The 26,383-nt window shown below is 53.2% G+C and overlaps 1 protein-coding gene across 4 annotated transcripts in view; it reads right to left on the bottom strand.

Moving 5' to 3' along the window:
* The window catches only part of Axin2 (axin 2), a 34,455-nt gene extending 13,629 nt beyond the window's left edge, over nt 1–20,826 (bottom strand). Inside the window, exons 1-3 of one of the 4 annotated variants that reach the window (XM_069993137.1) lie at nt 20,639–20,826; nt 16,430–17,390; nt 8,609–8,749 (exon numbers count right to left, since the gene is read on the bottom strand). In XM_069993137.1, coding sequence (XP_069849238.1) covers nt 8,609–8,749; nt 16,430–17,244 — 956 coding nt within the window. In that variant the 5' untranslated portion in view covers nt 17,245–17,390; nt 20,639–20,826. Of the gene's footprint in view, nt 1–8,608; nt 8,750–16,429; nt 17,391–18,630; nt 18,918–19,494; nt 19,861–20,192; nt 20,289–20,638 lie in introns of those variants that run through there. The other 3 variants (XM_069993136.1, XM_069993134.1, XM_069993135.1) reach the window with 3 other exon arrangements.
* Between the last annotated feature and the right edge of the window lie 5,557 nt (nt 20,827–26,383).

Here is a 26,383-nt window from a genome sequence, read left to right as displayed (position 1 = left end):
TTTTGTTTTTTTTTTAATGAAAGACTATGGCAGCTAAAATTGGAGTTGGTACATTTTTATTAAAAAAAAAAAAAAAGCTGGGCGCTGGTGGCTCATGCCTGTAATCCTAGCTACTCAGGAGGCTGAGATATGAGGATCGCGGTTCAAAGCCAGCCCGGGCAGGAGAGACCGTGAGACTCCTATCTCCAGTAAACCACCAGAAAACCGGAAGTGGCGCTGTAGCTCAAGTGGTAGAGCGCTCCCTTGAGTTGAAGAGCTGAGGGACAGCGCCCAGGCCCAGAGTTCAAGCCCCACGACCGACAAAAAAAAAAAAAAGAGGGGCTGGGAAGGTGGCTCAGTGGTAGAGTGCTTGCCTTGCATGCCAGAGGCCCTGGGTTCGATTCCTCAGCACCACATAAGCAAAAAAAGAAAAAAGGCTGGAAGTGGCGCTGTGGCTCAAGTGGTAGAGTGCTAGCCTTGAGCTGAAGAGCTGAGGGACAGCACCCAGGCCTAGAGTTTAGGCCTCACGACCAGACCCAAAAACAAAACAAAATAACAACAAAAAAAGAACAAGAAGAAAAAGTCAAAGATGACTTTGAGCTGGGCACCAGTGGGTCACACCCATAAACCTAGCAACTCAAGAGGCTGAGATCTGAGGATCATAGTTCAAAGCCTAGGCAAGAAAATCCAATTAGCCACAAAAAGTTGGAAGTGGAGCTGTGGCTCAAGTGATATAAAGAGCTAGGCTTGAGCAGAACAGCTCAGGGACAGCACCTAGGTCATAACTTCAAGCCCCAGGACCAGCACAAAAACAAAAACAAAACTCTTTGTTCTTGAAAGCAGTAGAACTGCTAACATACTGGTCAACATAAGACTAGCTCAATGAGGTCTCTTTCTCTACAGGTCACTTATTTACAAAGCCTTGATGTTAAAATGTTTCTTAAGTAAGTTGTACTTTGTGTGGCTGTGAACAATGAAGTAGATAGATGTCTGGCTGTTTCCCTTTCCTGTTTTGTTCAGCACAGGGTGAAAAGGAAGAAAAACACCTTTGGCTCATCAGGTCACAAATGACAATTCTACAAACACCAAAGGAGCAGCAGCGAGGAATAGCACTGGCCAACCTGGGGCCCTTATGACTGAGATGTCTCAGAACTCTAACTGGCTGTACTTTTTCCAGAAGTCTGATGACAGGCCACAAAACAAGACCAGTGGGGGAATATGATGGTGATAAACGATGTGGACCAGATTTTGACTGAGGAGTGCAGGAGGGATTATCGCATTGAGTGGTAGGCAAGAGGAGAGAGGGGGGGGGGGGAGAGAGAGAGAGAGAGAGAGAGAGAGAGAGAGAGAGAGAGAGAGAGAGAGAGAGATCAGTGGCTACATGAAGAACTTCCAGGCTGAGTCCTCCCCAGTGAGAGTTGAGTTGAGGAGGGGCGGGAGTTAAGTGTTCAAGTCAGGTGAGGGTCTGGACTTGACCAGGCCCCTTGAGGGTAGTTCTAAATCCAGCAACCTGAAGCTGATTTTTGTTTTGTTTTTTTCTGTGCCATCCTGGGGTGTGAATTCAGGGCTGTCCCAGAGCTTTTCCACGCAAGACTAGCACTCTACCATTTGAGCCACAGCTCCATTTCCTGATTTTTTTTTTTTTTTTTGGTGGGTGCTTAATTGGAGGTAAGAAGTCTATCAGACTTTCCTGCCTGGGCTGGCCTCCTGAGTAGCTAGGATTACAGACCTGAACTATCACGCCCAGCTCTAAAGCTGATTTTTATTTTTGGAGCCTATACTGGCCTCAATCTCTTGCTTGGCTTGTTTGTTCAAGGCTGGCGAGCCACACCTCTTCTTTTGGCTTTTTGTTGATTAGGTGAACATAAGAGTCTCGATAGACTTCTTCTGTCCCAGCTGGCTTCGATCCAGGACCCTCAGCTCTCAGCCCCCTGAGTAGGTAGGGTTACAAGCATGAGCAACCAGCACCCAGCCTGAAGCTGATTTGATCAAGACTCAATGTTGTCATTTGGGGAGAGTTTATTACACAGTGGAACACACCGCAACCCACAATCCTACAGGAAGCAAGCACCTCCAACCCAAGGCCTCCATTCCCTGAAGCCAAGCTCCTACTGCAGGTCAGACATGGGTGGAGAAATCTGACCTGTCACTGGAGCTCACTGGCACGGGAACCTCATTTGACCCATGACCAGAAACTCTGCCTTGCCGGGAGTAGGTCGACTGTAGTGGTTAAAAACAGGATCCGAACCCAGGTTCCCAACCAAGTCACTGCTGGACAACGATGTCCTTCACTAGGCACACTATGACCTCCTCAAGTTCCACTTTTACCTGCCATTTCCAGCCCCAACCAGAGAACCAAGCTTCTGGGTGGTCTGAATTTGAGGGGCCATCGCCTAAGCCCCAAAGAACCACCTGACATTCTGAAACACCAAATGGGAAATTCAGGGAGTGTTCTGGAAATCCTCCTCCACTGGTTGGTTAGTCCTCGCTGGCTTTGAGAATTTGGGGTTGTGTGGGTCCCACAAGAAGGGGGTCTCATGCGGGACTAATCAACTTCTGCTGCCCCAGGGGTAGAAGAATGCCCATGCACCCCTCCTGGCCAGCTCCTCTTCCAGGAACTTCAGAGTGTGGGGCTGTGTTCCATTGTTTCCTGACAGTGGGGGGGAGGGGGTGCAAGCATTAAGCATTCCCTGGGACCTATGCTTGCAAAAGTAGGCTTCAGGACCCCTAGAAGAGGCCCCCTGCCCCCTATCCATTCCCTATTGGACTCTGCCCTCCATTTTCCATTCTGTTCTCCAATTCCTTCTTTCCTTTTGGATGAAAATCAATAGGAAGGCTTTTACACCTTGCCTGTTTTCTCCATAGAAGGTAGAAAAGAAAATGAGGAGGAGAGGAAGCAGCTGAGGGCCAGGCTGAAGGCAAGCAAAGAGGAATCAAGGTTTTTGGAAGCCTCCCACCCCACCCCACCTTCACAGCCTGAAGGGGGTAAAAGGATCTTACTACAGGAAAGCCAACCTGGGACTAGAGCAAAACTGGGGAGATTTTAGCTCAGAGAGGCTCAAAGAGGCTTCCAGAGCCTTCCAGAAAATGTGGCTTTAATTCTCTTCTTCCCCCCCCCCCGCCCCGCTCCCCCCCACACACTCCAAGCCAAGAATCTTCTTCCAAAACAGCCCCTCATCCCCCCAAAAAAGAGGGCCTCTCTTCTCTCTTTTATTCAGGCTCTAGAAGTCTGATCAGTTTCCTGGCTGTTCAAAACCCATGGGCCAGAGTTTTGGACCCTCTACAGTCTTCTTTAATTATAAGCATTTTAGCTAGCAAGCCTGCTGCCCGGCCCAGCTGTTTCTGGGGAGCACTGATTTTGAAGTGTGGACTCCACTTAGCTGCCATTTAAGCTGAGCCAATTAGCTTAGCCTTTTGACTCCGCTGTGGCCCACCTAACCTGGATGTCGCTTTCTGGCAGCTTTGAAACTCGCAGGCGCCCACACCCGCACACATCTGCATTTGGCAGCCAATCTGAGGCGGCCCACAGCCGCGGGCAGCATCAAAGCCCGGTGCGTAAGATAAGGTAATATCTGAAGTTCACCAGGACACATTCCCCCATGTCCAGCACACACACCCATCAGTGGGACAGAAGGAAACAAAAAGAAGGGAATGCACATCACACCAGGACAGAATGGGAAGAAATCAACCTTGTGCTGATGGGGGGGGGGGGGAAGGGGGGCACTGGAAGCAGAGGTGAGCTACCAAGGCAGGCGGTCCTGATGACAGGAGCAACACCCTGAAAACAAGACAAGACATGGGGTGGCCTCCGCAGCCTTGTCTGGGCTTCTCTGAACTTGGGCGGCAGCTTCTGAGCCCCAACTCCTGGCCTCCACCCCTCTCAGCCTGGTGCCCTGGAATGACCCCGCGCTCCTCCTGTTCCTTGGTGCGCCAAGAACTGCACTTTAGGATTTTGCTGGAAGTCTGGTGGCTAACTTAAGGGAAAAAACAAAACAAAAGAAACCTCGGCTAGAAAGCCATTTCTTCCGAGAATGCAGGCTTCAGAGGAACAGGCTCATAAAACTACCTTTGCTGAGGCCTATAATGGAGACTCAAATCCCTGACGATCTTTAACAGGGATTTTTACTTAGCGAGGAAAACAGAAGCCAGCAGTGGGGCTCCGAGAGGAGGCAACGTTTCTTCAAAGACCCCCGCCCCCTACACCCTACCCACTCTGCGTGGCCCAGCTCTGGCCAGGCCGACTCCCCTAGAAGACCCACAGACAAGCAGGCTCTGCCCCACCTTCTACACCCAGGCCTCTTGCAAAGGCCCCTGGGACTTAATTGGTTCAGTCGCAAATGAGATTGCTTCCCTGGGCTTGTGTCTAATGAACTCCAACCTTCTGGAGTCTATTGAAGGCTGCCTGTGACCCCATCTCCCCCTCCCACCTCGCAGCAGGGCAGCCAGCCCCACTCCCCAGCCCCCCACAGCCCACGCCGGCCATTGTGACTGTGACCAGGAGAAACAGCCAGGGCTCTTTTCATGCTTTATGGGGCGCTCCTATTCACTTGTTCAAGGAAATTTCAAAGGGGCCCTGCTACCCTCTTATCCCCTCTAAGCTTCCCGGATGAACAATGGGCTGAAAGCGATTCAGCCCCGCTTTTCATCCCCACACACTTTATTTCTTGCCTGGCGCTCTCATCTGCACGAGGCCCACAATTGGCAGAGCTCTGAAGAGAGGGTCGAAGCCCAGCCCTGGGAATCCCAGGTGACTGCCTGGCACAGGGCGGGGTCACACCCACCCACACCCGTGGTCAGCCATCGCCCACCCCACACTTTCACTTTGTTCAAGTCTACTCACACCAGCCCCCTGCCTGGCCCCAATGGCAGCTTGGGACCCATGGGGACCTCTAAGCGGGAGTGAGCCCCCATCCTGTGGGCTCTGGGTTCTGGAGTCCCTTGTGCCCACCCTGGGAATCATGACACAACCTCCTCCCAGGAGCAAGTAACAAGGCACTGATTTGTCCTTGAAGCAAACTGCACTCCCATTGGTCTAAACACACGGGGCGGGGTTGGAGGGGCGGGCACAGCTGGGAAGCTGACAGCCTGCCCACTTGGTCTAGAATGCTGCCAGGGACATCGGGGTGGCCCTCAAGGCCCCCTAGCCTCACAGGGACTTTTGTCCTGGTTGGTTCTGTAGGAATCCACAGCAGCTCAGCTGTGCCCAAGACCCAACACCCAGACACTCTGGTCTGCCCCTGGAAGTTGCTAAGAAAGCCATGTGCCCTCTTTCTGTCTGTGTCAGAGTGGCTTTGCTCCTAGGATAGGGACCAGCTCCCAAAAAGTGAGCCCAGAAGTGACTGCCCCACACTTCAACTTCACACAGTGCTTCAGCTACAATGGGAAGGGAGTGGAGAGCTTTAGTCTGGTTTCTTTTTGGGGGGGTCCCGTCGTGGGGCCTGAACTCTGGGCCTGGGCGCTGTCCCTCAGCTCTTCAGCTCAAGGCTAGCGCTCTACCACTTGAGCCACAGCACCACTTCCGGCTTTTTTCTTTTTGCTTATGTGGTGCTGAGGAATCGAACCCAGGGCCTCAGGCATGCAAGGCAAGCGCTCTACCACTGAGCCACCTTCCCAGCAGGAGTTGAGAGCTTTAAAGCTACTTCTAAATGAAATGAGGGGAAATGGTAAAAGAGGAGGAAGCAGACAGGCTGCCGGGAGGACTCTGAACGTGCTCCCTGCCACTCCTCCCCCAGCCTGTGGAAAAGGCAAAAAACGTTCCGATCACTAAATAAAAAGGGAAACCCAACTGAGCACAAAGATCTGATGAGCAACTGAGCCCGGGAGCATTTCTCCTGGGAGACGACAACAGGCAAAGGCCAGGGGCCCAGGTCTGGCTGAAATCTGAGTGCTGAGTCTGTGTAGGGCCAGGGCTACAGCAGGCCTCCCTTCTGCCTGTCAAAGCCTCCAGTAACCAGCTACCTTTCCCATTGGGTCCTGTGAGGATTACACAGCCACGAGTATGGGACCACACCCAAGTTATCTCATCATGAACCCAAAATAACACCTCCGTGATGGGGACTGAAATACAGCCAAGGACCAGGAAGCAGGCCAAAAACAGTCTCGAAGAAATCTAAACAGAAGCTCACAGTCTACTAAGTAAACTGCATCGAGACTTAGGAGAGCCACTCAATGCCTTCATTCAATTCCAATCCACTCTTACTCCACGCACAGTCCCCCACTTAATACATGAAGGAGATGTTTGCTAGAAGCAAGCATACAGGGCAAAACATGACAGCAGGTGGAATGACAAAAAGACAACAAAAGGGGTTTGTGTGCTTTTTGGTGCCAGTACTGTGGCTTGAACTCAGGGCTTTGTGCTTTCACTTGGCTTTTTTCACTCAAGGCTTGCACACTACCATTTGAGCCACACTGCACAACCAGCTTTTTGCTGAATTGTTGGAAATAAGAGTCTCAGACAGGCTTTTCTGCCCCAGCTGGCTTTGAACTGAGACCTTCAGATCTCAGCTTCTAGAGTAGCTAGGATTACAGATATGAACCACTAGCTAACCCCAAAGAGGAAAAAGTACTTTAAAAGGGCAATAAATACAAGAGCATACTTTGTACAAACTCATAGCTTTGAGATAGTTCTACATCGTAACATAAAAACAGATCTTGATATTAAGTTTTTGGAATAATCAAGAATAAACTATGAGCTAAAGGCTGGTGGCTCACAGTGGTAATCCTAAGCTACTCAGAGGGGGTTGAGGTCTGAAGGATGGTGGCTAGAGGCCAGTTGGGTAGAAAAGGCCAAGATAACTCTATCTCCAAAATAACCAGCAAAAAGCTGGGCTGGAGGCATGGCTCAAGTGGTAGAGCAGCAGCGGAACAAGAACCACTCCCTTGAGTTCAAACTCTGGCAGACAAAACAATAATAATAATCATGTTGATGGTGATAATAATAAGAAAGAAAAATAATAAACTAGGCCTTTTCTAATGCTACTTAGTGAAGACAGGACAAGATGTATCAAGAAATAAGTTCACCGAAGTTTCTTCCAGCATGAATACTTAAAGAGCCCGGGTAACACAGAAAACCCACTTCTCTGAGACCCTGCATCCCTCCATAGTGGATTAAAAAGTGTGTACTCCTGCTCCGATGCCAAAATGCTCTTCTTCTACGGAAATGGGATTTTCTGCCTTAACGATCCCCTGACCCTTTGCTCACAAGAGAATCTGAGGTGACAAAGTAAAAGCCACCACGACCATCAATAACAGAGTCCCCAACTAAATGCAACTTTTCCTCCAACCAGCCCCAGGCTACAAACCCAGCAACAGGAATGGCGGCCAACAGAACCCAGAGAGCTGCGGAAGAATGGATGCCCAGCTTAGGAAGCTCAAAAGGACAAAGCCTACGTCAGGTGTGCCAGAACTTACACCACTCACAATATCATTCTCTTTGGCAGGCAAAATCCTGACTCTAGTCCGTCTTTTTTTTCATTTTTAAAATTGTTATTTAAAAAGTGATGTGCAGAGGGATTAGGGTTGCACACTGACTCTAATTCCTGAAAGGCCCTTTCTGGAACAGGGTGTTGGGTGAGAGCATTTGGGGAGTATCACTCATGCCCAAGCTCCACCCTGAGTCTCCTCAATCAAAACCCCAGAAGATGGCAATCCATTGCTATGTCCCCGATTCCCTCGTGCGCACACATGGCCCCGCATCAGGATGCCACGACTAGCCTTCAAATAACCTACAACGCAAAGCCCAACCCCGCTGGGTGGATGGCCTGCGACCTTGTCACACCCTTCAGTACTTGGATTGCTTTCAAACATCAGTGCCATCCAGCAGCAAAAGATCCAAGACCAGGCACTACTTTGGAGAACCACTACCTAGGGTCCCAGGACAGAGGGCTGGCACTTTGCCCAGGACTTTCTGAACGATGCCCACTGAAACTTTCCATGTGGGTACAACGCACACAGTGGCCCTTTAGAGACGGCTGGCTCTCTGATTCCCAACTCCAGTCAATGCCTTTTCCTACAAAAACACAGACACCCCCCCCCCCATACACACACCTCTCCCTTTTTTTGAGCTGGTACTGGGCCTTAAACTCAGAGCCTTATACTCTTGCTTGGCTTTTTCACTCCAGGCTGGTGCTCTACCCTTGAGCCACAGCTCTACTTCCAGATTTTTTTTTTAAACTGGTTAACTGGAGATAAGAGTCTCTCAGACTTTTCTCCCCAGGCTGTCTTAGAACTGCGATCCTCCGACCTCAGCCTCCTGAGTAGCTGGGATTACAGGCGTGGGCCACCTGTGCCTGGCTAACACAGACCCTTTTAAGACCAGCCAGGGTCCCACCTATTGGTTCTGCAGATAGGCGACCTGAGCTTTAAAGAGCAGCCAAGCAGTTGGTCCGATAGGGACAACCCATCCCACCCTTCTTCCATACTTTGGTTTTCTTTGGTTAAAAGGCACTATTTCCATTTTCCCTTCAAGCGCTCTGTTCTCCACGCCCCTCTCCTTGACCAGCACCAGGCTGTCTCTTTCTCCGCCCATCAAACTACCATGCACCCACACACACACACAGGATGTACAAAGCCGGGTGCCCTGGAGCGTGCCCCTGGCAGGCACCCGTGGGGAGCAGCAGCAGATACTTACACGCTGCTGTCCGTCATGGACATGGAGTCATCCGTCAGAGCATCGCTGGAAATCTCACTGTCATTGGCGCTGGTGGCTGGTGCAAAGACGTAGCCGGAACCTACATGATAGGGGTTCACAGGATCGCTCCTCTTGAAGGACCTGGGAGGTGGGGGGGGGGAGTACAACCAGACTGTGGTCAGTGATCCTCCCGCAGGAACGCAGGTCGTCATCAGGAACCCCCCAATCCTGCCTCTGTTCTATGGTTGGAAATCCACCTGGGAAGCCTGGGCAGAAAGCAGGCTTGGTTTCTCTGCTTCCAAAGGGAAAGATGTCTGCCAGAGTATTCTAGAAGCAGCCAAGTTCTAAGCATTCCTTTATGGAGAAGGAGCAGAGACCGTGGATGAAGGAGGGAAGTCAGTGGAGACAGGTGTCTTTCCCCTTCCAGCCTCTGTAACCAAGCCTGACCAAAGAACACACTTTCAGGGTCCCCCCAAAGAACGGAGGCATCCCAGCTCTTGCCTGGGATCTGTTCGTGAACAACCACAGGTCTCGTGAGGCCTTTCCATGTGGACCTGTGCCCACAGTCGCTGGACAGATGAGCTCAAGACGATGTTTGAGGCTCCCATGGCAGCGGGGCACTGGGCCTCTGCCCTGTCCCTTCCCCCAGCCTTCTTTTCCCCCAGGCTGGCTCAGGCCCCAAGACTGAAATGAGCAGTACAGCTGTGTCAAAGGAAGGCTGAGGCCCCTCCTTCGGGGGTCTCCAACCCTTTTGTCTCCATGGCCTCTGGGTCCTCATTTTGTTCTCTTGATCTCCTCCTAGAACAACCAGTGTGCCTGTCTCCTGCTGGGCCGCATTCCTCTTGTGTTACCCGCCAGGGACTTAGGGGGAGGGGAGACAGGTCAGCGAGCTGAAGGAAGGGACCGTCCCTGGGTTGTTCAGCCTAAATATGCAAAGCCCAAGGCTACTCCGCTGAACCATCAACAGCTCAGCCAGGAGCTCAGGACCTCAACTGGAGGAGAGGGGACAGTCTGAGAGAGGACAAGCTAAGAGAGGAGAACTTGTTCCATGCGGTCACAGCAGCTGGTCTACAAAGATAGCCCTGGGGCTGGCAGATGACAGGGGCACAGGAAAGGTCACGGTCAGCCTTCTGCACATGCTCACTGAGTTCCTGCTCCCTTGGTGTGTAAGGCGTTAGGCTGGGCTCTAGCATCTGGCATTACAGTCTCTTGGTAGCTGGTGCCTAGTGGAAGGCGCAATTACCTCGTGTGGGGTGGTGATGTCATAAGAAAAGTACACGGGGTGCTATGGCAGGAGGATTGCTATGCTGTGCCCATTTTCCAGATGAGGCCTCAGACAGGACAGTAGCCTGGGGCCTGGGCCACACAGCTAGAACTATAGACCTGGCATGAACTCACCTGACTATCACTCAACCGCTCTTCCTGCCGCCTAATACAGGAGGTTCCAGAAAGTTCTAGAACAGGAGGCAAGTTGTGAGCAACCAGCACAGGGGACCCAGATGGGAACAAGGTGCATCATGATGACTGAGCAGGAATTTGAGGAGATGACATCCAGGACTGGGGTACAAGAAAGGCAGGCGGGGGGAGCTTTCTCCAGACTAGGAAAAGTGGAGGTCTGACCGGTCAGACTAGTAATGCTGGTGCAGGGGGACGGGAGTGAACAGGGGGCGGGCGGGGAGGTCTTGGCAAGAAGGGCTCCCAGGAGCATGCAGGGCCTTATGGGTACAACCAGTTGGACCAGAAGGAGGGGCAGCCCAGTGGGACGCTCCCTGACCCCACTGGTTGTGCAGATGTCAACAGGGAACAGCAGAGATGGACAGGAAGGGAGTGGGGGGGGGGCCCTGTCTGTGACAGGATCCTAGAGCAAATCCTACAGATGTCTAACCCGATGCCCCTCACTGAGAGATGCCAGTACACCACAGGTTGTGCACAATGCCTGGTCAATGCTGTGCACCCAGCTCCCAAGACAGGGCTGGCACACAGTAGGCACTCAGTGAACCACTTGCCCTATTGTGTTAAGAGAGTCCTCAAGACCCCGGGCACCTGGTCAAAGCAACCCCATTGGAGACTCGGCCATCACAGAGTGCGTCAGCACAGACCTTGGTCCTGGCCCACTGCACTAGGCTGGAACAGGCCCTAGAATGTCAGTAAGACATGGAATTCTCCAGAAGGTTCAAGCCCAAGTGCTTTACATGAACCCACTGTGTAAACTTTCCACCAGGTGATGACGATGCCCTGTCCCAGAAACAATGATCTTGTTCTATGCTGGGACTTCTTAGGAAGATGCAGTGCGAACAGTTTTCCATGCTTACTCCTCAGCCCTGCATCCTCAACCTAGGGTTCCCAGACACCCAAGATGGCAGGGAGTGAGCAAGCGGGGAGGCAGCTGGTTTCTCTGAGAGGTGTCAAAAGTGATGATCCAAGAAGCAGCCTTCTAGCCAATGGGGCACTCGAAAGGAAGAAGCTTGGTTTCCTGCTCACCATCACCACTAGAGGCAAAACGGGGAAATAAATGAAGGAAGGAAGGTGGGAAAGGAGGGGAGAGAGGGAGGGAGGGAGGGAGGGAGGGAGGGAGGGAGGGAGGGAGGGAGGATGGACTTCTACATGGTCAAGGAGATCATGGAGATGGGGACAGTCTAAAGAATGCTCCAAGTTTTCACCCAATCTAAATAGCCCCAAGTACCAAGCTCTCTAGGGGGTGGACAGGACCACTGGCCCAAAGCAGAGGCAAGGTGACTCTTCATGTCCCCTCCTATTGTCAGAACCTAGTGATAAGCCGATTCCTTATCCTCTTGGTGGGAAGAGGATAAGAGCTGGTGCTGGCATGGCTGTCCATTCCTGGGCCCAGACACGGCCTCACTGGGTATGCTGTGCTGTGTGTGACAGGTTCACACACAGGCCACCTGCTCCAGGTGCTCACGCACTCTGAAGGACCCCGCAAGGGTGGTATAATTGTGGGTGCCACGGTAACACTCCAAGAACTCCACCACCAATCATAAAGGAGAAGCTGGGCGCCTCCTCTCAGGAGGATCTGAGAACAGTGGTTTGAAGCCAGCTTGGGCAGGACAGTGTGTGAGACTCTTATCTCCAATTAACCAGCAAAAAGCTGGAAGTAGAGGTATGGCTCAAGTGGTAGAACGCCACCCTTGAGTGAAAAAGCTAAGGAGCAGTGCCCAAGCCCTAGTACCAACACATACCTATACCCATACAGACACAGACACACAGACACACACATGCACACACAAAATCTGAGGAGCCCCTGTTCTGAGTAGTGATCATAACTTATGCTGCTGAATGTCGGTCCTGGGTCCTAGACAGAGCTCCATGGGGCCTAGCCTTGTCTGTGCACATGTATCTCCAATACAAAAAGTAGTAGGTGGCACATGGGAGGAGCTCAAAACCTGCTTGAGCCTTCTTCAAAGGCCTACATCCATCAAATGGGTTGCTGAAAAGTTTTAAAAGAGACATAGTGCAAGATCAAAAAGGCCAAAGCAGCCTTAAATAGCATTCAAACACTCTTCTCATGCCCTCAGCCCTGCTATCTTGGTGGTATTAACACATCAACAAGCTTCAAACTTAGGCTTCAGTTCCACAGGGAGAAAATGACTCAATAGAAATTCCTTCCTCACCAACAGAAAGAGACACCTAACTCAGACCCCCATGTGTGAACACATAGACTTGAACTCCTTTCACACCTGCATCCCAAAATAAACTCCTCCCTCCACTTCCAAAATAGAGGGCTAACTGTGAGACCAGTCATTAAAAATGGAATATCCAGCTCTTAACTGAGTTGACTGCAGTAAAGGACTTGGGTTTTCCTACAATCATAACAAGACAGGCAGAGGAAGGAGGTAGGCTGTGGGGAAGAGAACAGAAACTTAAGACAGAAACTTTAAGTACCCAGAACTCTCTCCAAAGTACCACATAATTTTAAGAAAACGGATTAGAGCTGTTTTCTTGTGATTACTTAAAGGAAGGGAAAGGAAAGGAAAGAAACTCGAGCATGCTGCGGTAATTGTACCCAGATGCTTTGATGATTTTTCCCCCCCTAGGGCTGTTGTGAGTCCAGTTGCTGCAAGAATCTTTGCATTCCTGCAGGGCCCAGAGGCCTGTGGTCTGTCCACACACTGCCTGGGGACAGACATTGACAGGCCAACCCTGACACTTGAGCAGGCAAGAGAGGGGCCTTGGGCCAGCAGGTAGCAGGGGCTCCTGGGACGTAGCTCCTTCTCCAGACCCCAGAGCAAAAGGAGGCCTCTCCCTCAGAAGGACCATGCAGAAAGGGATGTGCTTCTAAGGGCTGTGATCAGAACTAAGAGCCACAAGACAATTTCCTCCCAAGGTCACTGCCCAAATGGTGACACCCTCTCTTCCGTGAGTGCTGTCAGGGGCGGGGGCCGGGGGGTCAGGGCCTTGTAGAACCAGGCAGTCTGACAAGTGCATCTGGGCCAGCTGCCTGGAGCAGCGTGTGTCCCCTCCCTGCTCACGGCTGCTGCTTCCCACATATCTTTCCTATGGCATCACTTTCTTTGATAATTGAAGCTCAATTCCAATGGCTTTGCGTTAAAAAAAAAGAAGAAGAAAGACAAAGCAACTCCAGCAGCCAGTTCACTGGAAGCTGCTGTGCAGCCCGCAGAGGGCCACCTACTGGCCCAAGAGGGGATTTCTACGGAGGCCAGAGCAGAGCACCCAATGGCAGGCAGATGAGGCCTGCCAAGAGCCTGGGCGGAAAGGGAAGGGCACAGGGGAGCTTCTCCGTGGGCACCACGCTCTCCTCTTCCTAAAATAAGTACTGGGCTGAGCGCCTGAGCCCACAGCCCCTCGGCACACCTGGACCCTGTGTAGGTGTTTGTGTGCAGGGGTTTCTCCACGTGCTCACCCCAGCAGGTCCCTTCTGCCTGGGGTTATTTATAGAGAGCCGCCAACACCCCAGGCATTCCACTCAGCCACGGGCCCACCACGAGCCCTTCCCTCCAAGGACAGTCCTGCTCTTCCCGCCCCAACTATTTCTGCTCAACCTGACACCCCATCAGTAAGGACACAAACAAGTCAGTTCAAAAATGAGGCTCCTTTGGAGCGGCCAGGGGTAAACACAGGTCTGGGAGGGCCAGCCAGGGCCTTGGGCATTTTGACCGCCAACAGGATTTCTCCAGAGCAGAAGAAGACAGACCCTCCTTCCCCACAGGCTGTTTTCTGATTCATTCATTTTTTTTCTAACAACTATCCCAAGTGCTAGGTGCTCTGCCCAAGGCCAGAAGGGATAGACTGAAACCCAACAGTTCCAAGAACTGACTGCTATAAAGATAGACTCGTGTATGTTCAGGAAGTAAAAATAGCTGAAGTGTGGGAGGAGGGGCCAGTCTCCCAAACCTTCCAATGAAACACAGGCTAAAACACCGCCAAGAGTCACTATTTAAAAGTGACATGCTAACCCAACCCGGTTACCCTTTCTACATACCCAATTATTATCATTAATTACACTAATTATAACACTTGACAGCTCTTCAAAACATTTCCCTTACAAAAGGCTTTCATGTGTATTATTCTGATCCTCAGAACCAGCCAGTGACATAAACAAGATAGGATGGTGTCCACCCATCTTACAGATGGATACAGAGTTACAGGAGGCCTCAAGCCAGGTAGGAAGTAAGGAGAGCAGGTCTGGAACCTAGGCCTTCAAATCACCTTCCAACACGTTATACAGACTCTCCCACATCTTGCCTGGTAACATGAAATCACACCATCTGGGTTGGTCTCCAATTCTCTTTGACAATACGAGGCTACATAGAGTCCAGGTAAAATGTTTTGGTCCAACCCCACAGCAGGAGGAAGCGCAAGATTTAGTCCTCCATCTATCAATGATGCCCACAGATTCTGATCAAAGAGGACAACCCTGGCTCCAGGATCTCATCCCTGCGTAACGCTGGCAATATGCCAGAGGAAGCCTCTGGAAGGCAAACCAGGGCTAGGTCTCCACCGCCCACCCACCAGGAAAGGAGTCAAAGGAGTATCTCGCGTGAGCAGCACTTTCTTACTGTTGACACCCCAAACCACACACAGCTATTTGCAAAGGTGATGCTCCAGACCCACACTGGAGACACAGAAGCCCCACTGTCAGACGGCCCCTGCAAGCAGCAGCCTTACCACTGGCCTTAAAGAATGTCAGCCACAGCTGCCAAGCTGCAGGGCAAAGAGGCCAGCACCCAGCAGCACCCACAGGTTTACCCACATGTCCTCCCAGCAGAACGAGAGACAGATGGGGCAGATGCCCAGAGATAGCCCCAGAAACTTCCTCCAAAATAGCCCAACTCCATGAGCCTGATTTGCATAAGGATGCGGAAACAACTCCCTCATGTGATCTTATGCTTCCTTGCAAAAGTCTGGCCAGTTCCATTTAGGTGTAGACCAGATGTCTGAGCATTGGTACACTGGTTCCTGAGGTTGGATGAGCACCCCCTAGTGGCTAAAGAACAAGTCCTTCCTCTTCTCACCAGTAGTCAAGCTCCTAGTCTGTTAGACTAAAATCTATCAATCTATCTATCTATCTATCTATCTATCTATCTATCTATCTATCTATCTATCTATCTATCTATCTCAGCTATCAAGAACCTTTCCCTCCTCCAGCAGCCAGACATTGGAGGCCACACCCTATACAACGGAGATTTCCAGAGATGACTGTCAAATACATCCTGAGTCCCCCACAGAGAAATAAATCTACAAAGGACAAATAAGCCATGCAGATAGCAATCAAGTGCACGGCAGCACCTCTTCCCCTGCATGCCATAAGCAACAACCTAGAATTAACCAGAGCATTTTCCTATCTGATATTTCAAACAAGGGAGAGGTGAAGAAACAGGAAAAAAAAAAAAAAAACTCCTTCTAACAGGAGGTCTGAAGTTGCCTGCAAGGGCCAAGAATCTTAAGACCATTTTAAGGCCATTTGGTAAAGGCCGCTGAATCCTCAAAGAGAGAATGTACTCCAGGACCCAGAGACTGTTTCTTCTCCAAGAAAACCAAGCAACAAAACCATCAACTGAGGTCTGACCTTGGCTTACAAGTATTTAAAACCTAGACTCATAACACAGCAGATTCACAAAGCCAAGTTAAGGGTCCTTCATTTGAGGAAAGTCACAGGGCCTTCCCCCAAGTCAGAAGCCTTTCTTGCTGAGTAAATATCTAATTTGACAAAGAGAACAAGTGAGGTTGTTAAGCCAATTGCTGGCTCTTATCTTGACATAAAAGTTCAAAAGCTCCCACTTAGCCCTCCATGGGTGCACACATTATTTCCTGTGACTCTACCACAACCCAGCTGCCACCCCAACCACATTAATTCCACTTTGCTGATGAGTGGTGAAATGACCCCTTTCCAAACTGGTGCTTAGTGGGTCTGGTGACTCAGAAGCAGCTTTGGCTGACTCTCTCCCCCACATACACACATTTCCCCTCATTCATTCTCTCTGGGTGTCTCTTCCTGCCCACCCCTCCCCCCCGCCCTTTCAGAGACACTACTAGCCCAGGATAATAAGTAACCCACATTAATGAATACAGCTTGCCACTGTTTGAAGTCAGCACTGGAAGAGAGTAGGTATTCAGCTGCGTGCATCACCCTCCCCTCTCCACACCCTCCCCGCCCCCTTTAGAAAAACAAGAAGCAAGATCAAAGAGTTCCTGGCCAGCGGTTCTAGCTCTCAACAGACCTTTGTCAGCCTCCAAAGCACATCCATCCATCCATCCAACTTAATTCGAAACATCTGTAAAGCCCAACTCATCCTCTAAGCCCCACCCCCACCCACCCCCACCAGCCCCAGCCAAAAGTCTTACCTGTATCCATTTTCAATGGTCTCCGTAGACCTCATGCTTGCTGTGGCCCTCAGAGTTTTGCTGGATAAGCCCACCACTGTAGGTGAAAGTTTGCACTTGAAGTCGGCACAAGTCCATTCCTCTTCTTCATTCAAGGTGGGAAGGTAGCCACACAGGACCTTCAGGCTTCCCAGTCCCGCGCTGCTCATGTAAGCTGTGTTTTCTCCCCCACTCCTCACATACTCGAGGTATATATCAGAAGTCAAAAACATCTGGTAGGCATTTTCCTCCATCACCGCCTGGATCTCAGTCTGCGCCTGGTCAAACATGATGGAGTCGATCTGCTGCTTCTTGATATTATCTCTGATGTAGGTCTTGGTGGCAGGTTTCAGCTGCTTGGAGACAATGCTGTTGTTCTCGATGTACCTCTTGTAGATGGCTTTGGCTACTCGCAAAGTTTTGGTATCCTTCAGGTTCATCTGCCTGAATCCATTGCAGGCGAACCAGAAGTCCAGGGTATCCACACATTTCTCCCTCTCCAGGAAAGTCCGGAAGAGGTAAGCACCGTCCTGGTCACCCAACAAGGAGTGTAAGGACTTGGTCCACCTGGTCAGAGGAGAATCGGGGGATGCCCGCCCCTCAGGTTCCCCTAAACCATCTTCATTCCTCCTGGCGTTGGAGGAGACAGGCATGGGTTTGGTGGCCTGGCCCTTGCCCACGCCTGGCTGGCACGCTGGGGTCTCCCCTTCTTCTCCTGGAACAGGGGGCCGAGGGGCATCTTCATGGAAGCTGCTGCTGGCATCCGGGAGGCGAGTCACCAACACAGCGCTGCTCATGGTGAGGAGCGAGCACTGCTCAGTGAGCTGGGGTTTTTTTCCTTCTTCCAGTTCCTTGCAGCAATGGGCTTGGTCTCTCACTCTCTCTCTCTCTCTCTCTCTCTCTCACTCTCTCAAGTCAGCAGGGGCTCATCTGAGCCTCCTCTCTGGAAAGAAAAGGAAGGAGGGGAGAGGAGGAGGGAGGGAGAGAGGGAGAGAGAGAGAAAAAAAGTATTGATCTAATCAAAACCAGATCTACCCAACATCAAAGCAAGAAAGTAAAGAGGCTTTTCAACTCCTCAAATTCAAATCAAGCAACTCAGCTATCCGAGAGGTGCTCATCTCAAGTATCCGACACAGCTTTTTCAAAGGTGAAATCTGAGCTCCCAACTCACTTTTTAAGGGGTGGAGGGAAGGGGGAAAAGGAGTTGGGGGGGGGGGGGGAAGGAGCTGGAAGCAAAGGCGGGGATGGTGGCCGGAGGGCCCTGGGAAGTGTTAAGACTCGACCTTCCAAAATCCGGCTGGGCGTGCACCCCCCCACACACCCCTCCCTCGACGGATGGCATCAACTCCAAAGACCTGCACCCCAGCCAGCCGCCCGGCCGCGTGCAGGTGAAACCAATTTTGGTAAATTTCCCCCACTCGGCTCAGCACAGATAACTCCAGCAATAAACGTGCCCTTCTCCGGCATCTGGTTCCCATTCCCCCCCCCCCGCCCCGCGCGCCCCTCCCTCTGCGCTCCCCCAACCCACTTCTGAAAAATCTATTAGTTCCTCCCCCCCCCCAGCAGTCTGCTCAGCGGTAGGCAGAACGGGCTGCCCGGACCCCCAGATTCAAGGTGCACCCCCTACACACACCCCGTCCCACATGGAAATGTTGCTCATACTCCCCCCCCCCGCCCACCAAGAATCCAGCTCAGGATACACCTCTACCCTAGCACCCCAAAACCAGAAACCCAGTCACTCAGAAAGAAGACTTTGATCTTGAAACTTTGTAAGACAGCAGAGGAGCCCGGGGACCCCGCGACTCCACCCCCACCCCCACCTCCCGGGGCCCGAACCGGGCAACACCGGTCCAAAGCAGTCTCCCGCTACTGATGCCGAGAACCCCAAACTCCACTGCTCCCCAGCTTGTCTGTTTCCAAACAGAAAAAGTCTCATCTAGGCAATGAACAAGCCCCTCTTTCCCCGACACCGGAGGGATCAAACTAAAGGGGGGCCGAGACCCGCCGGGGAGGGGGCGCGGGCAGTGCCAGGCGAAGAGCCGGACTCCCGGGGCCGGAGGTGGGGTGCTGGGCGCCCCTGCCCGGACCTCGCGCCACCGAGCTGAGCACCGCGGCCCGAGCAGGGACGGGGCCGAGGGTGGCACCGCGCATCCGGGCGGAGGGAGGTGGGGCGGCCCCGTTACCTGGAAGACGAAGGCCGCCAAGGCCGGGCTCTCATCTCTGAGCCCCTCGGGCCCCGGCTCCCCGGCCCAATCCAACCGAACGCCTCCAGAGCCCCGGAGAGCGGAGCTCGGAGCCCCACCGGGCCGGAGCCCGGAACGCACGAGCAGCACCCCCGAGCCCGGCCGGGGAGCGGTGCCGGCGCCGCCGAGGAGGCTCGGAAAGCGGCCGCCGGGTCTAGAAATGGCGACGCGCGGAGACTCCGATTCTCCGCAAAGGAAAAAAAAAAAAAAGAAAAAGGGCCGCGGGGGACGCGGGCACCCCGGGCTCCGGCCGGTCCCGCAGGCAGACTGAGCCTCCGCCGCGCTCGGGGCCCCAGAGCCGAGACCCGCGGCTGGGCGGGGGAAGGGGAGGAGGGAGAGCGGAGGGAGGGGAGCGCGGGGCGGGGGAGACGCGGGGAAGGGGGCGGAGGGGCGGGCGAGCGGGGGGGGGGGGGTGCGCCGCCCTTTCATCCCACCTTCCGCAGGCACTCCGCCGCTCACACCCCCGGCCCACAGCCACCGCGGCGGCGACGTGGCCCCCGAGGGGATCGGCCCCCCTCTCCGCCCCCCGTCGCCACTTGGAGAAGTCTCTGGGCCCGGCCTCTCCCCCCCCCGCCCCCGCCACACCGGCCTCCGCGCCCGCCGGGGACTGGAGGGGGGGGTCCCCCAAGCTGGGCGCGCGGGGCTGCCCGGCCAAGCCCCCCGGAGCGCTGGGCGCCGGGCCCGCAGCTCCCCTCCGCGCCGGCCCCCAGCGCGCCCCGAAAATAGCCGGCCTGCCAACTTCAAAGGGCCGCCGGGGACATCAAAGCACGCGGGCCGCCCAGCCGCCGCGGCCCCGGCACTCACCAGCGATCCGCGCGCGCGCTCCGCGCCGAGACCTCGCGGACACCCCGGGCAGGGCCCCGGGCAGGGCCCCGGCCCCCGGCTGGGCTCGCAGCGGCAGCCCCCAGGCCCCTCGGGCCGGCCCGGGCGTCGGGGAACATGGGGAGTCCGCAACGGGGTGCGGGTGTGTGTGTGTGGGGGGGGGGGAACAAGGATCCCGGGATTTAAAGCGAGCTCCGGGGGCCGGGGAGGGGAGCGCGTGCCCCGCCGCCCCTTTTATGCAAAAGATCCGAGCGGGCCTCCGCCCCCACCACGGCCGCCCCCCGGCCCCTCGGCCCCCGCCCGGCCGGCTTTCCACCGGGTCCGGTTTCCAGCCGTCCCCGAGCGCACCAAATGTCCTCCGGGCGCTTCCAACAAAAACTGCGCTGCGGATTTAACTGTGCACTTCAAAGGCGCGAGCCGAGCGCACGGTCCTGAAAGGGAGGTAGCGCCCGCCGCGCCCCGGGCCGCCCCCCCCGCCGCCCCGCCGCCCCTCCGCGGGCCGGGCCCGGGCCGCACTCGGCTGCGGGCGCGTCGGGACGGGGCCGGCCGGCGCCTCCTCCCGAGCCCCGCGCCGCAGCCCCGCGCGCCCCCCGGCCCGGGCCCGTGCGCGGGGGGGGGGTTCTTCCTTTGAAGCGACTCCCCCCCCGGAGTTGGGAGGGGAGCCCGGCCTCCACCCCCACCTTTTACAGCCGGGCTCTCGGCGGGGGAGGCGGGCGCCTCGGCCGCGGGACGGCCCCGACGTCCATCGCGAGGAGGGGTTATTTTTATTTCCCGGCTCTCGGGCTGTTACTGAGTTGCCAGGACCTTATCAAAGCGCAGCCGGCTCCAGCCGACTCCCCCGGGCCGGGCTCGGGGAGCCAGTGATCCCGCCGCGCCAATCACCGCGGCGCTCGGCCGGCCCGCGCCGCCCGCCTTAAAGGGACAGTGCCCGAGCCCGCCCCGCCCCGGCCCGCCCCGGCCGCACGCTCCGCTCCGGCGGCGTTAACCCTTTCCCCGGCCCTCCGCCCCCCCCACCCCGTCCCCACCCCACCCCCCCTGCGGGCCCCGGGCGATCCGCGTCGGGGAGTTCTGACTTCATCTTTGAAGTTCCCCGGCCTCTCGGCTCCGCCCCCCCCCCCGTTCTCACCCTCTCCAGCTCAGGAATGCAACAGTTTCTTGCAGCATTCTGGCCATCCCGAGAACTGCAAGCAAGCAGATTTTTTTTTTCCTCTTCCACCCTCAAACACTTTTCTACCTTTATTCTAGTTCGCCTAGGCATTTGGTTCCTGGAGGACTTTCAAAAGGAAGCCCTAGGATCGGCTGACCCAAGTGGCACCGAGCCGTCCGCCAGCCTGGGCGCGGGAGGCACGCGTGCGCGCTCGCGTGAGCCGAGCCTGGGTAAACATGCGACCAGAGTTGGTGGATGGGTTGCGTGTGTGAGGGTGTGAAGCGGAGGGGGAGGGCTGAATCCCCCTCCCCCCGCCGCCCTGCGTGCTGCAGGCGCTCCCTACCACCGCACGAAGTGGCCAGCCTCAGTTCCCTGAAGGTTGCACCCCAACTTCCCTCACCTGGCTTGGCTGGGCGCCCTCCTTGGGCACCCATGGACTATCTCCATGGTAGCAAGGACTGCACATCCCGAAAGCCGCCATTCCCCCCCATATGCTACGTATTAACCAGTCACGGAAGGCCATTTTCCCCTGCACACGCGGTTTTAATGTATACAATTTCACCCCGTTGTCACCTTTGAATTCCTCCCCACCTTCCACCCAAAATGTTCAGTAAGGCACAACCTTTTCTTCTCCCTTAAAATAAGAAATCATTCCACAAACCCAGAATGTTATCCATCTATTGCTACCCAATGATGTGTTTCCCTTCCTTTAATTAAAACAAAATAAAAACAGGAACCAAAGAGATCCAAGTTTTAAACTCCTTAACCTCTTTCCCTCCCGCACTAGGCAGAGGTTTTTCTCTTCAACTTCACTTTTTCCTTCTTGTTGAACTTACTTGAATGGCAAGTCCTTAATAAATGCAGAGAACACCTATCATTAGGCCTTCAGAACTTTAAAGCAGGCAAGAAATACAACTGTCTAGGTACCCAGTGGGAAAGAAAGAGCAAATGCGATTCACTGCTGGAAAGCTCCTGGCCCTTTCTCCTGCTCCATCCTCTCTGTCCAAGGGTTTATGACAGGGGGCTAGCCAGCTCTTACAGGCCAAGCTGCCAGAGTCTCATTCTTCTGGGCTCCATGGCAGGAGGCCCACTTGTGTCCATGGTCAGGTTCTTACTCCAGGGAGCCAGGCTGCATAGAGCCAGCCATCTAAGCTACAGGGAAGACCAGAGAGTGTGTTCCCACAATGCATCTTTGCTTTGAGTCTAGTACTGAGTGGCTCTGTGTGAGCAGCCTCCCAGACTCCTGGAGGGTTAAAGGCCCAGACCGCTCTCAGTCTAGAGCTCTGGGCTGATTTGGGACCCTGGATCAGGGCACACCCACCCCCTTCAATGACCCCAGGAAGGCCAAGAGCAAAATGCTGCTGCCAGGACTTCTGGGAGTCCTTTGGCTATAGAGGATGTTATGGGGGTGGGGGTGGGGGGAACAAAACAAAACAAAAGGAAAACATGTAGACAGAGGGGGATGAATTTATATCTGAGCATCTACAATGCAAGCTGCACTAGGTACACACACACACACACACACACACACACAATGTGGGGAATGGGGAGATAAAAATCAAAACATCCTAGATCAAAACAAGGGTTCAGAAAGAAGAGACTTTCAAAAGGGAAGTCGAAATGTGGTCTTCATGGGCGGTTTTCCTCCCCTCCCCGTTGTCCCCACTGACCCTTGGCTGCCACCCACCCAAAGGCAATCCTCCTCACAGCCGGGCTATAACCAGAGCTCTCTCATTATCCCAGGGCTGCTGCAGCAGAAGCCAGGCCTGCAGGAGCAGGCATGCTTTTCTATCTCTTCAGTGATACCTGCTCTGGATTCTGGGTTTCCAGCGCGGGGCCAATGTCACCATAGACCAGGAAACCCTCCCTCCCCCCTCCCCCCCCCCACACACATACCACCATCCCTGCCAACTCTCCCTGCCCTGTCTCTTCTTCCCCATGACTTCCTATCTAGTTGGACATTTTCTTTTATCCAATAGGACTCTGGGCCAAGTGTGGAGAAGCCAGCAGCCCTTTCTAGCCTCTTTGATGACTGGCTGATAGTATTTTGAGAGGAGAGATTCAAGTCCTCTGCTTCTTCCCAGCCTCTTTCTCAAGATAGCACCGTTTTCCATTTTCCTCTTCTCCCTGGCAGCAGCACTACCATGTGACTCCTCCTTGTAATGCTGCACGGTTGCCTGGAAACGGGAAAGCTAGGTGATGGATTTCTGCACATGCTCGCTCACACCCCCATACACCTCTTTAAAGAAAACCCTTCCGAGGATAAACAGCTCACTCTGCCTGAGTGTAGTCAAGTTTACTAAAGCAGAGAGTGATTGTTGTTTGGAATGAGGTACTAGACTGAAATCCTAGAATCCCGGAAACAAGCTTAGGGCTCCCTGGAAGGCATCTGGCCAACTCTTTGACCCTAAATCAGTCCCACAAAAACCACTGTGGAGGGATGTCACACCAGCTGCCACTGCAGAGTTGCCAAAGCCCCGGGACACTGCTTTGAGATTCAAGAACTCTGGCTTTTATTTCTTGGGGGAAAGTTGCTGCTGTAGACAATGTACCTTTGTTTAGAGGGGAGGACACAGTGTGAGCCAGGTAACCTTTCCTGAGACTGTCAGCTGCCTAACTACTCTGAGGGCCACTTGCAAGTGAATAGGGCAAAGGCCCTTTGCACAGCTCACAGCTGTGAGTGTGAGAACAAGACAAATGCACATGTTCAGCATGGCATGGGTACTCAAAACACAGTGGTAATTTCGGCATGGCCACCCTGTTCCCTTAAAAGCCTGTTACCTGGAGGGGCATTGGTGGCTTACACCTGTAATCCTAGCTACTCAGGAGGCTGAGATCTAAGGATCACAGTTCAAAGCCAGCCCTAGCAGGAAAGTGAGTGAGACTCTTATTTCCAATGAACCACCAGAAAACAAGAAGTGGTGCTGTGGCTCAAGTGGAAGAACACTAACCTTGAGCTGAAGAGCTGAGGGACAGTGCCCAGGCCCAGAGTTCAAGCCCAACTACTGACCAAAAAAAAACAAAAACCAAAAAAACAAAAAAATAAAATAAAAACACCAAAATACCTGACACTTTTATCACTTGAGCCACAGCTCCACTTCTGGATTTTTGCTGTTTAACTGGAGATCATCCGTGGCCACACAATGAGAGTGGACAATTCCTACTCCAGCTCTGAATCTGTTGAACCAGATAGGCCTTCACACCCTGCTCATCTGGCCTGGGAGCTCTTGAGGTCCAGGCCCCAGGTATATCTCTCCACTTGGGCCTTCTGCCTCCATGGGGTTAACTGTCTTGAGTCCACATACCAGGAGGATGCTGGGAGCCATCAAAAGGTGTCACCTCTACCTGGAGGCCATTGTTCCGTCTTGTCCTCCTGTTTCTGGAGTACCAGGGGCAGAGCACTGGGCCTTCTACAACCAGAGGCTAACCATGCCAGGCCCTGTCTTCAAATCCTCCCCTAGAGGAACATAATCAAGGAAAGCTTGACCCTCGGCCCTGAGCATGACGCTCAGAGCTCATGTCTTGCTTTATTTCTTGCTGCCACCCAGGCCCCTGCCATGCACAGTTCCACATTGTAGCTGACACTTTCTTTTCTTTTGTGTCTTTTTGCAGGAGGCTCCCCTGACATTCCTAAAGCACCTGCCTTCTATGCTCCTATCCTGTGGGTTGATGGACTTCTTTGTCTCAAACAGAAATCCTCGGAGGTAGAGGCCATATTTTATGATATTTGTACCTGTTCGCTCTCTACAAGGCAGGAACTTCACAGATGGGTAGCCTAGATGATAGACACCTATATATATTTTCTCTGTATTGGGGTTTGAGCTAAGGGTCTTGTGGTTTTACTAGACTGATGCTCTACCACTTGAGCCACACCTCCAGTCTTGATTTTGTGTTGTTGGTTATTTTTGAGATAGAGTCATGATTGTTCCTCAGGCTGCCCTTGAACTGCAGCTCTCCCTCTCTCAGCCTTCCAAATAGCTAGGATGAAAGACCGCGCCTAACTGTGGTCTGGATAATATTTAACAGGCTGGGAAAAAGTGGCCACCGGGCAATCAGAAGTCACGCCAGCCTAGTGCGGAAGCAGGGTCTTGGGGCTCTATCGGAGTCAACTTTTAGTGGTTACAACTCCTTGTTCAGCCCCCAAGACTCACTTTCTGGCATCGTGCCCTATGTAGTTCCCTCCCTTGGGGCACAGGTGGAGCTTAATGACTTTGCAAGATAGAATATGGTAGACAATATCACCTGCTAAGGTTATGTTACAAAGAGACTGTAACTTCAGGCCAGGCACCAATAGCTCAAGCCTATAATCCTAGCTACTCAGGGGGCTGAGATCTGAGGATTATAATTCAAAGTCAGCCAAGTCCATGAGACTCTTATCCCCAATTAACCACCCCAAATCAGGAAGTAGAGCTGTGGCTGAAGTGGTAGAGCCCTAGCCTTTGCACAAAAAACTCAGGCTCTAGCACAAAAACAAGATGAGACAGACAGACACAGACAGACAGGAGAGACAGAGAGGCTGTGACTTCATCTTTTTTTTGGGGGGGGGAGGGTGGGGTCCAGTCGTGGGGCCTGAACTCTGGGCCTGGGCGCTGTTGCTCAGCTCTTCAGCTCAAGGCTAGCACTCTACCATTTGAGCCACAGCGCCACTTCTGGCTTTTTTCTTTTTGCTTATGTGGTGCTGAAGAATCAAACCCAGGGCCTCATGCATGCAAGGTAAGCTCTCTACCACTGAGCCACCTTCCCAGCCCCAACTTCTATCCTTTTTTCTCTGGGATGGTGACATAGCCCTCACACCAGTCAGAAGCCAATCTGTCCAGCCAGGCCCTTGAGAAGGCCACAGGCCCAGCCTTTGTGGCCAGGGGCCTCTAATGAAGTCAAGCCTAGGTTCCAAACCCACAGATGAAGTTTCTTTGGGCAGAAGAGTGGCAAAGACAGATCTGTAGATGAGAACTCTGAGCTGTCAGCTAATGCTAAGACCCAAGTTGCACCACACAGGAGTGGCAAGGATCTTTCCCTCCTTTATTAGATAACAGCTCAGGAAGGTTGGAGAGGGAAGGAGAGCGAGCCACAAGCATAACCTGACACCAATCAGAACACCTTTGAAGCTCCATGAAAGCCCAGGGTCGGGGGCATGTTATAAAATATGTCACAATTCTCCAAACGGATTATCAAAGCAAAACCAAATCATTTTCAGATTTTCCTGAGTTACAAGACAACAACATTTGGTCACACACAAAAACAGCAATTGCTTTGCTTTTACCTTTTCCTAAATTGCTCTTTTTCTCTCTCTCTGAATGAAGTATCTGGTCTAGCTGGATACTAAAGAGATCATACTTGTAATCCTAGCTACTCAGGAGGCTGAGATCTGAGGATTGAGGTTTGAAGCCAGCTGCCCAGGAACGTCTGTGAGACATTTCCAAAAGTGGAGGTGTGGCTCAAGTAGAACACCAGCCTTAAGAGAAAAGCCAAGTTAAGAGCAGCTTGAAGCTCTGAGTTCAGACTGTACTGTTTTATTGTTAGCAATTTCTGTGAGTTTTCAAAGATGGAAACTGATCTTCTCTTTGGAGCAGTTGTAAATCTGGTAAAAGTTTCTTTGTGATTGAAAAGCAATGCTAAAACAGCCAGTGTGGCTAATGCTGGGAATAATGACCTTTGCAAGGCAAATCCCCCGTGCTAGCCGGAGCTGGATGGGAGGGCAGGATGCCTGAAAGGGATGGCCTAGAA

Source organism: Dipodomys merriami, unplaced genomic scaffold (assembly GCF_024711535.1).
Source record: "Dipodomys merriami isolate MVZ:Mamm:240054 unplaced genomic scaffold, mDipMer1.0.p SCAF_42, whole genome shotgun sequence".
In the NCBI taxonomy this organism is placed as follows: Eukaryota; Metazoa; Chordata; class Mammalia; order Rodentia; family Heteromyidae; genus Dipodomys; species Dipodomys merriami.
The sequence above is the reverse complement of the archived record's forward strand: the minus strand, read 5'-3'. Positions and strand labels throughout refer to the sequence as shown.